Source organism: Cydia fagiglandana, chromosome Z (assembly GCF_963556715.1).
Source record: "Cydia fagiglandana chromosome Z, ilCydFagi1.1, whole genome shotgun sequence".
NCBI classification, from domain to species: Eukaryota; Metazoa; Arthropoda; class Insecta; order Lepidoptera; family Tortricidae; genus Cydia; species Cydia fagiglandana.
The window spans coordinates 22974355-22986117 of record NC_085959.1 but is presented as its reverse complement, the minus strand read 5'-3'; the positions used below and the strand labels follow the sequence as shown (position 1 = coordinate 22986117).

At 37.6% G+C, this 11763-nt stretch overlaps 1 protein-coding gene and 1 long non-coding RNA gene across 2 annotated transcripts; one reads left to right on the top strand and one right to left on the bottom strand.

Annotated features, from left to right (window-relative positions):
• Nucleotides 1-448: 448 nt before the first annotated feature.
• On the top strand, nt 449-766 carry LOC134678910 (uncharacterized). The gene is made up of 2 exons (XR_010100264.1): nt 449-484; nt 648-766. It is a non-coding gene; the product is annotated as an uncharacterized LOC134678910 (long non-coding RNA).
• A 2392-nt stretch (nt 767-3158) lies between these two features.
• On the bottom strand, nt 3159-11724 carry LOC134678380 (proton-coupled amino acid transporter-like protein CG1139). Its single transcript, XM_063536933.1, has 8 exons — nt 11463-11724; nt 11328-11382; nt 10804-10954; nt 10075-10281; nt 9722-9997; nt 9224-9402; nt 8973-9142; nt 3159-3394 (listed from the first exon to the last, which is right to left on the bottom strand). The coding sequence occupies exons 1-8, from the start codon at nt 11527-11529 to the stop codon at nt 3159-3161; spliced, it is 1341 nt and encodes a 446-aa protein (XP_063393003.1). The 5' UTR covers nt 11530-11724.
• Nucleotides 11725-11763: the final 39 nt, after the last annotated feature.

Here is an 11763-nt window from a genome sequence, read left to right as displayed (position 1 = left end):
TATCTTACAATGGATCCAATTCCACAGCTAACATCTTGAATTAGTGGAGCGGACAAATCTTTATCTGCGTTTAGTCGCTACAATTTAACGAAATTTCGGGCAACGTTTGAACATAAATAAATACCAAATAAATTAAAATAGTTTGTGACTATGATTTGACTATGATTATGTTTTGACTTTTTAGACCATAGATAGAAAAAACGAGGTTCATCAAGCTCGTATCAAACCTACGTGTGCATGTGCATGAAGTGGCATGGCGATATTGTCTGGCTGCAAAGAGTAAGTATAATATAATATGAGATGGCTGACAAGCTGGTTCCAAAACGTAGGATCAGAATCAGAATTCTGAGCTTTGATTCTGAGTTCCGTAAACTAGTACAGCGGGTATTTAAGGTAAAGGTTGGTAAAGGTAAGGAAAACAATTTCCATGTATCAAAAAGTGCCCGTCAAAAAAACATAAATGGGTGGCGCTACAATACCTAAAGTTAGACCAAGATAAGTCTGCAGCGATTTTGATAGCCCACGCAGTGCAAGTGTTATTAATAATCATAATCGTCATAATTTTATAGAAGTTTGACGTTTAAAATGACCCTTACACTGAGTGAGCTATCAAAATCGCTGCAGACTTGCTGCAGACTTTTCTCTAGAATATTTGATTAAAAAAATCAAATCATTGACAGCGCACTTCACTCCGTCAATAACGCCTACGCCTTTAGCTACACTAGCGCTACTCTGGAAAGATTTGGAACTATTATTTACAGCTGACTGCTGGACACTTACAACTGGTCTACCTTAAGACGAAACAGGAGCTGAGTTTTTAATATTTTAGGTAAATATACCCGTCTCGCTAACGGAAGCGGCTCCTAAAACTAGAGCGATAAGGACAAGGCGAAACATCCCGCGTAAAATACTCAAAAATCGAGGTTTCGTACTCGACTGTTTCCCCCTCCAAAACTTAACTAATCCTAACCAAACTTGGAAATCTAAATCATTATGAAATTATCTGTGTCGGATCGTTTTGCTTTTTTGGCTAATTGATATCAGTTTTGAATACTACGCCTCTCATTGCGGCATAGTCAATTAGGCCATTTTTGAAGGGCTCTAACGCCTTAAAAAACAAAAATATCAAAAAACCGGGCAAGTGCGAGTCGGACTCGCGCACGAAGGGTTCCGCACCACAAAGCAAAAAAAAAAAGCAAAGAAAACGGTCACCCATCCAAGTACTGACCCCGCCCGACGTTGCTTAACTTTGGTCAAAAATCACGTTTGTTGTATGGGAGCCCCATTTAAATCTTTATTTTATTCTGTTTTTAGTATTTGTTGTTATAGCGGCAACAGAAATACATAATCTGTGAAAATTTCAACTGTCTAGCTATCACGGTTCGTGAGATACCGCCTGGTGACAGACGGACGGACGGACGGACGGACGGACGGACGGACGGACGGACAGCGAAGTCTTAGTAATAGGGTCCCGTTTTACCCTTTGGGTACGGAACCCTAAAAAGCAAAACGGTCCGACACATATATTGACAATATTAATCTGTGTTGAAAAACATTATTGCTCTAGCATCAAAACCCACGGAGGAAACAGTCGAGTACGTTTGTATGGAGAAATTACCACTCCTGTTGGCTCTTAAAAGACTTCGCTTCTTTTACTCTATACTCCATGGCAACGGGCTTTACTTTCGTCTGGTTCATGATCAGAACTTAAGGGTAATAATTGGCATAAGTTACTCTATGATAATTGATAAGTATAGAAGAATGACAACCACCACACAACTGACACAACGCACCGGGTGAAGCTATGCATAAACACGTTTATTTTTAGTAATGTATGTATTGTTATTGTACAAAACACAAAACACAAACATATATACACCGTGTTTTTATTGAATTCCGTTAACTTCGGGGTATGGTTAAGTACGTTTAAGAGAACTAAATGGCATAGTTAATTTACAAAAAAAAAATTTTTTTTTTGCTTTATTTAAAAAAAATTAGTTTAAAAAGTAATTAAATGTAGCATATAGTTGTTGTTGTAACACGGGCATTACATTTAACTCGACCAAACAATTGAAATCTGTGACATATCAATGTCATTTCGAACATCAAGCGACCGAGATTGTATTTAAGTTTAGTAGCAAATGCATGAACTCATTCTAAACACTAATAAATATGTAAACCGGCCCTAAGGCAAGTGTACACGCTTGTAGAGGCCTTAAAGGAAAAAAATAAACTATCGATTATCTTAGAAATGGAGTTAATTAAAATATCGGTGTCTTTGAGAAAGTTATTAGATTTAAGCTCAGGAATGCACCCCTGAAATTAACGGAAATAAAAAAAAAACACGGTGTATATTAAAATATTTGTATTAAGTTATTTTTACACATGAAAATTGTAGCCTTATTGCTATTTATACTTACAAAACTTAAAATGTAGAACAAAACATAGAATTGATACGAGTACGTGGTGTTGGATGGAGGTTCTTCGTCTTGAATATTCACTAGTCTCTAGTAATATGAAATAACTGATCTGTACATAATCAAAGTAAACACTACACATACGGTTCAATGAATTTGATGTCTTCTTGTCTCTATAATTATTGTCCGAGTGTTTTACACTGACGCTAACATGCGACACTTCACGGAGCTATGACTACTTTGTCGTACAATCGATTTTAAAGTTTTACTTTTTTTTCCTAGCCTATTTGAGTGTCTCACTGCTGGGCAAAGGCCTCTCCTCGTAATATCCATGACTCCCGATTTGGTGTTTCATTCGGCCAGTTATTCAGGAAGCTGTCCAGGTCCTCCCGGCGCCTCCAAGTTATTGTTACGTTTCAATGTTCGGCTGGTAGATTCTTAACGCGTTCACTATCACATATAGTGTGTGCGTAATTTACTTTCTGTGTATCTCGTTCGTAAAATCCTACACACAAGCGAAATGTATAGAAAGTAGGTAAGTAATTAAGTCGCTGTCGTTATCGAATATGTCAGTTTGACACTGCTAAGGCAGTGGTGGTAAGACTACAGCTACTTTGATATTTTATCCTTATTTGGTCTTTCATTTTAACATAGGTCGGGTGGATGTGAACATCCCATAGCGAAGAATATAGGGTCGTCACCTGTGTTTAGTAAAATGAAAGGGTTAAGAATGTTAATAATTTAATGTTGAGTGATTTCTAATATACTAGTGTACACTCCGGCCACCAAGGCAAATGCGCCGAGTAACATAATAACAATGTCACGAATGAGCTTGTACTTGAGTAGTCCGTAATTGTTTGGGTACCAGACGCAGAGGTCGATAAGGGCGGGGAACACGATCGCCAGCAGCGACAGGCACAGTGCGCCCACCAGCGAGATGACGGGCCCGAGCTCCGGAACTGCCACTGCCATTGCAACTGCACACAATTTTAACGTTATACTTCAATTCAATTAATTTGCCTTAAAGGATGGGTAAGGAATATGTCTCGTCCTCTTCTAATGTCTAAAGCTTAGACTCTAAACAGTTCTACTTATACGTACTCCGGTAAAGACCGGCCAAGTGCGAGTAGGCTTCGCGCACGAAGGTTTCCGTACAATTACGCATAATTACGACAAAAGATCAAGTTTGCTGTATGGGAGTTCCACTTAAATATTTATTTTATTTTGTTTTTAGTATTTGTTGTTATAGTGGCAACAGAAATACATCATCTGTGAAAATTTCAACTGTCTAGCAATCACGGTTCATGAGTTACAGCCTTGTGACAGACAGATAGACAGAAAGAAAGAAAGACAGACGGATGGACAGCGGAGTCTTAGTAATAGGGTCCCGTTTTTACGCTTTGGGTATGGAACCCTAAAATAGATTCTTATGAAATTGTTTGGGTTTTGGGAGAAATGGTTGGAAACCGGGAAGTGGGCCAAAATTAACTTGCAAGATTTGTATTTGGAAAAACAGCGGGACGGGTGAAACTAAATAAAAGCTTGTAATGTACCTAGTAACTCTTCAAACTTGTGATAATGTAAAATAATTAAAACCATGACCATTAATAAATATTAAGTAAACATTTAAAAAAATAAAACCGTTTAAAAATATGATTGATGGTAGGAAATCTCGGAGCAAGTGTAGTTATCTGAGATTATCTTTAAACATTCACTATAATCGGTAAACACGCGCCTGGAAATATCTGCCCAGCCAACGATAAACGATAATTATCTACTTAGTGCCAGTTGCACCATCCGCAACTGACAGACTGATGAACGTCACCCGGCGCGCCGTGGCGGCTTACTATGAAATTTTCCATATAACTCTTTAACGATGACATACAGTTTGGTGCAACCGTCCCTTAATCAAGTGTAAAAGATGACAAGCGGATCTCCAGGTCCAGCTACAGGTCCAGAGACCTGTTTCACCGCGCTGGCAATTGGCGCCTAACATTGATAAATTAATAATTCACTTTAGGTACTTTAGAGGTTTAAGACGAAACGGGAGCTGAGCTAAAAGTCAATTTTTAGATTTCAAGCTGAATATACCCGTCGCTCTGACGGGGCGTAACCGCGGCGTGAGAGACGGTATTTGTATGTGTAATGCACGCACACAGACGCGTGCGGTGCGCCCGTACTCTCGCTGGCGCGCACCTCACTGATGGCAATTTGCATTGTCACTTTTTGTTACTGCTACTACTAAGTAGGGTAATTCGCCAGTAACTGGCCACTTTTAATAACTGGCCGCCCTAAACTAAAAATGAATGCTATTCACCTATAAACAGAATTCATTTTAGTATAAGGTTTCAATAACTGGCCACCTTATACTAAAATTAATTCTATTTATAGGTGAATATAATTCATTTTTGGTTTGGAGTGGCCACTGACGAATTACCCTATTGCGATTGAACTTTTTTACTTACCCGGCTTACGTTTACGGAGCTCGATATCGAATAGGGTAATTCGCCAGTAACTGGCCGCCCTAAACTAAAAATGAATTCTATTCACCTCTATACAGAATTCATTTAAGTAGGTATAAGGTTTCAATAACTGGCCACCTTATAATAAAATGAATTCTATTTATAGGTGAATAGAATTCATTTTTGGTTTGGTTTGTGCGCGTACTAATAGTGGCCTGTTACTGGCGAATTACCCTATTTATGTACTTAGTGGTTAATACTAGTATCAAGTAAGTATTTTTTTTTCAATAATGCTCAGAAACGAAGTATAGACATGACAAATATAAATATTAACGTCTTTGTAAGGCAGGATTGGACATTCTATAGAGTAAGAGTAAGTGTATGAAACAATCAATTCAGCTAGGACTAGGGAATGCAATCTAGATCTCGCAATTTCGAGATCTCGCTAGATCTCGCACGTATTTTCGAAATTTAACCTAGTTGACAGGAAATCTCGATATATGCAATCTCGGCCGAGATCTCGATTAATATTTTCGAGATCTCGAACAAGACTGAAAGTGAAATACTTTGTTTTAAGTAATATATGACCTTAGATTCATGTTGTTCAGGCAGTGCTATTATGTGTCCGGCTTTAGCTCTATTATTGTTACGCAGTTTCTAAGTAAAGGTGAATAGTGGTTTAACATCGATAGCATTTCATAGAAATAAAGTAAAAATTAAAATTGATTTTATGTTAAATGTCAATTTAATTTGTTGTTGTTATTTTCAAAATATAACATGAGGTACCTTAAACAAGTGGTATGTCGGCGGCATATCGTAAAATCGTAATCCTAGGCATATCATGAAACGCCACCATTTCCTGATCTAATATTAACCCAGGCATATCACGATCTTCCTTATGAAAGAGACGGCAGATCCATCAGAGCAATGCATTCTTTGATATTCCTAGCTTTATAGCGGGCGCATTGTAAAATAATTGATCGAGAAATCATATATTTTCAATGATTTTGTAAATGACTACAGTTATAACTACGGTTATTAGTAACCAATTATAGTATGTTTAATATTCTTTCTAATGGTATGCATCACCAATTGATCAGTTAAATAGAACCCGAGAAATAATGATCAGTTGAGGTCGGTCGCCCGCCATTTACGTGACGGAACAAAATTCATCATTACTTTGTTATATAATATTATACAGCAATAAAACTTCTGTTTTTGGAAAGCTAATGAAATTTTTCGTATATTTTATAATAACATTAATTGCGGTAAAGTTATAATTTATTGAGTTAAACGCATGTTTTGTCAGTACTTATGCCATCCATGCACGGTAAAAAATCATATATTTTAAATATTTTGTAAATGACTACAGTTATGACTACGGTTATTATGAAACAATAATTTCACGTTTAATACTCTTTCAAACGACATCTCACACGAACCGATCGGTCCCATAGGACTAAAGACGTGAACAAATATCAATGCTGGTCGGCCGCCCACTTTTTCCTTTTTTTCGACACGTCCCCCCCCCCCTTCATAAAATAAAAACCGGTCTATTTATATTCTGGAGACCACGAGGAACACGTCCATACCAGTTTTAGGTATTTAGAAGAGATGTCGACGAAAATCGTGAAGGAGACGACTTTTGTTTAATTTGCCTATAGACTATAGGAATATCAGAATATCACACCTTGAGGTTTGCACAAAATGGCTGGTGTTCGTTAGGCAGATCATGAAATGTCGGCGTTTCATTATATTCCTAGGAATATCTCGATACGCCCGATTTTACGATGTCTATATGTATGGAATTCTTAGAGATTTTTGATTAAAGTAACACATTTTTAGTTACTTTGTCAAATTCGATCTCGTCGAGATATTAATCTCGATCCCGAAAATCTGACTGTCCGTATCTCGAAACACCCAATCTCGATTCGGATTTTTCGTGCGAGATCTCGAATCGCCAATCTTGGTGCGAGATTGCATTCCCTAGCTAGGACCTTAAATTGCTCGACAATTACGGAGCGTGACTGTACCTAAAAATTTTGTAAACCCATAAGCATGCAATAAAATATTTTTGATTTTGATTTCTAATTTGAAATATTAGAATCAAAAAGTTCAAAATAGATTGTACCTATGTAACTACAAAAATGTGTTCCCTCTCAACGCAAAACCCCTTGTGTCTTAGGAGGATCTAGATATTTTCACACAAGACGGTTTATCGATAACTTCTTACATCACTAGATTATCGACATTAAATGTCGACTATTGCCCGTCACTTTTCTGGCTGTGTACGTATTTAGAAACTTGACTCCGCCCCTAAAATTAGTGCGATAGGGACAACTGCAGCTGAGGCGAAAAATCCTGCGTAAAAATGACAAAAATCGAGGTTTCGTAGTCCTCTTTTTCCTCCTCCAAAACTTAACCAATCGTAACCAAATTTGGAAATCTAAATGATTATGAAATTATCTGTGTCGGACCGTTTTGCTTTTTTGGCTAATTGATATCAGTTTTGAATACCACGCCTCTCATTGCGGCATAGTCAATTAGGCCATTTTGGCCATTTTTGAAGGGCTCTAACGCCTTAAAAAACAAAAATATCACAAAAAGCAAAACGGTCCGACACAGATACTGACAATATTAATTTGTGTTGAAAAAATCATTGCTCTAGCTTCAAAAACCACGGAGGAAAACGAGGAGTACGTTTGTATGGAGGAATGACCACTCCTGTTGGCTCTTAACAAGTCTAGAATGAGATAATGGCGCTTACGCTTAAAAATAAGTGTTATGTGCAAAAAGGAGCCAACACGTACACGGGAAACAATTATGAGTGTTGAGTGCCAAAGAAAGAGCCGGTCTACAAATGAAAATGAGCCTTATTTTGGACCGCGTACCAAATGTACCAAAACGTATTAAGGTAAGCGGACTTGAAAAATATGATAAGCTGTATTCAGGAGTACGATGGGAGATTATCTTGGAATATGCTGGTACAAAAGCTAATATTCAAGTACATGCAGACAAATTTGTATAGAAGCGCTACCTACTGGTAAGACTTGGCTTGCGACTTTCAACCCGGGAGGTCGCGGAATCGAACCCCGACTCGAATCAGTTTTACGGAACTTGTGTACGATCATTTGATATTTACCTTTCTAAGAAAAACATCTTGACTAATCAAACGGACTTTTAGGTTGGAAGGTCAGATGGTCAGATAGTCCCTTTCGTAAAAAACTCGTGCCTACGCCAATACTTGAGATTAGTTGCCAAGCGAACCTCGGGCTCCCAGTGGCAAAAAGCCGGGACAACGCGAGGAAGATGATGACGATGAACGTATATTATAATATATATATAAAAGCAATAATGTTACACCGTTTTCATTGATCACTCAGTGTATTTGTATAAGGTTAAGTCAACTTTCTGTTCGTTATCGTACAGTTTAACTTTTGGCTGCCTGACCCAATTAGTCGTAACTCAAACACAACTTTGGTCAGATTTTTAAGGCTAAATCAAAATACATACTCGTATCGAGAATAAGTGACGAGGACTAAACTAAAAAGATAAAAGTGGAAACGGTACATACAACCCGAAAAAAAACTCAACGATTATCAAAAAGCTGTAGTTAGATAATATGCGTAAAATTTAAATAACAATGAAACAAATAATTAAGTACATACATTTGACTACTCAGTGATACGATTCTAACAAATAAGCGCGTTAGCGTCATTTTATCATCTTGTTCATAGGAACAAGCTTGGCCTCCTTCGGTTTTTACTGCATTGTCTCCGGTTTAACAGTAGCCGTACCACGAGTTGACACTGAGGCTTACGTTAACGACTGCGTAAACTTGATCGCAGTCCATTGTGTCTCGCACTATATGTAGACGCAAACATAAATGTCAAATGCCAACTCGTGGTAGCTGTACGTGATTCGATAGGGCTCTATAGAATGTCATCAGGTAGAGGTTCTAATTTAGCTTCCAAGATTTGACCCAAACTACCATACTAACTAAAAGAGCAAGCCAAAAAGAGCTTGAAAAAATTGGATGGATACCTAAGAGATACCTAAAATCAAACTTATACATTTTCATTAGTTTACTTACCAGGTATTATGACGAGTATCACACGCAATGAATAGTCGAGCAGGCATGCTCTCGGGCCTTTATATTTCTTCTTACATGAATTCCAAATCAGAACATATGCTACAAAGTTTTGCAACGGATGTGATAGTCCTATAGCTAATGCTAACATTAATTTAGCCACTTGTGCTTTTCTGTAATTTTATACCATTAAATACTTAATAAGATGTTTAATAATGTAAGTTACATAAAACATAATGTAATAAAAACCTTACTTTTCATGCCGTGGTAAGTTAAGTGTGAGAGAGGCTTGAATCTCTTTGCCGTATTTCATGTAGCCAAAAGCTCCGACCATACCATATAAAATTAGTATTATTGCCATGCCAATATTAAAGAGGCCACAATATCCCACAAAGTTCTTGGGGTCTTCCATATTATATTCCAATGCTAAAATCTGAAAATAATGAAATAGCCGATGTAACCAAATTAAATATACATTAAAGGGCATTTTCATTTCAATTAACTGTACCATTAACGGCCGGTTAGCAATCATCACAAAACTGAGGGTCAATGTCAAACCCCATTCATTTTGTCAGGAATATGACGGTTAGACGTTACTGAAACACGACTTATAAAACGTTTGCATTGTTTGTGTAGTTGCATTGGACTTGCCTCATGAAAACATATTAAAAGCATATTAAGCAATTTTTTTTTTTAACAAGGCACTTATTATTTCTTATAGGTACCTAGTCATAAAAGTTGAATAGACCCACCACTCCGACCGCCTCGAGGGCAAACAGCGTCATACCCACAAAAACGGGGAAGTCGAGCAGACTCTTAGGTTCAAACATTTCGTTGTCAATTTTCAGGTCATCCTCCATCAAGTAGTAGAACACGAGAATGAGGCCGAAAATTGTAATTATATTTGATATAAATGATATCGGCGATAACAGTTTAAGACTCTTCACCATGTTTAGGAGAAGGAGTGGAACTAATCCCATTAATATATGTAGTCTTATTGAATATTCGAATCCATAGAAATCACAAACCTGTGAATTGTAAAATGCGGTCACTTTTTAAATATTTATCGAACAAACAAATAATAAAATAAATATAAAATGTTAACCTGTTTCACGTTTTCCGCCACAAACACGCTGTAGACGCAACATAGTCCAAGTTGCCATATGATTAGGACAGCATTGACAAACTTGCCCAAGAATCTGGACAAGCATCGGCAACGAGGAGGGCCCGACTGTATCGCGGTCCTTATAGAGCGCGAATACGACATGTAACCTTTCTTAGTGCGTTTGCATAAAATGTATTGCGCTGCGATCTACAATAACATGTAACCAAAATAAAACACTGGAGAATAGAGTAGGGAGGAGTTTTATTTTCCCTAACAAAAAGGCATATATGGCAAAGGCCTCCCTCTCTACCTTCACGCGTCTCGGTCTAGAGCAATATTAGGACAATCTTTCCGAAAAACATCAAGGTCATGCCGCCATAACCTGCGAAGTCTGCCGTGACGCCGCACTATCCTCGAATGTGCTCGACATGACGTTAGAGTGTGTGCACCTAACGATATTAGGTGTAAACAGCCAAACACGCTGACTACCTTAAAAAGGAGCAGTGTTGGCTTAGTTGGGACAGTTCGTGCTAGGGCAGGGCACAATCTTAGTAGTGCGAAAGAATGTCTTGGACATCAACGGCAGCGTACATGAGCCGAGTCAGAAGGCTCATTGTTCACTCACCAACACGCACAGAGCAAGCGCGGTGAGTTACTCGTCTAACCCGTCTCAATCATGTAATCTTGAAGTCGTTAGTAGTCGAAAGTAATGATATATTGAATACAAACGAGCAAATGAATGCAATATGTAGCAAATGCGCCAATTAAGAATAGTCCGACGAGGCCTGCAATAACGCCGACGCGTCTGAAGCCATCGGGCATCGCCAGGATTCCGGCACCTATACTGCCTTTCAACATGTGCATCATGGTTTCCGAATATCTGGAAATAGATACCTACTTTAAAAATTACAACCACTGATCCAAATCGATAGTGCTTTTTACTAAAACTAATAATTTATTTTCTATAACTTGTCTTTACTTTGCGCATCACACGATATTCGTAAAAAAGTCGAAATATCAAAAGATACTAGATAGGTACCGTTATAATAAAATAAAAAAGTTAGACTTAGATACTACCTATTATAAATAATAAACCACCTTAAAGGCTAGAAACATTTACAAATATATGAACAGTGTCCCGTCCATCAATATTTTTTCTCTAGAAAACTTATAACAATTATTGAAGACACTGCATCAATAGTAATATTCTGAGAAAGTTTATGCATTAAACGTTGTTTTGCTAAGACACTTACGAGGTAGGTTTTTCTACTTTGCGATGTTTGTGGGGATCATACCCGCGCTCTGGATCTGTAAACACCCCCAAATAATGCACAATTGTAATAGACATTACTTATTTAACATTTAACTAAACATGTGCTTCGGATTACCATCATCTGCACCATCGTCTCCAGTAATAGCATCCAGAACACCACCCATAAACTCGTAAATGAACATGGTGCTAGTTTCTCTTGCCTTATTGCCTCGGAAAACATTAACTTAATTTATTAAATTTTGTTAGCTTATATTGTAAATTTATATAAACTATTTAGGTTTATAATTGCACACAAATCTTACCAATTGATTCATTATTTATTGAGTGATGTCAATGTCAGCGAGTACAGAGGATTTAATTATGAGGTTAGGCTATGTGTTTTCCCTATACTTGTAGATGACGTTTTTAGCTGGTCT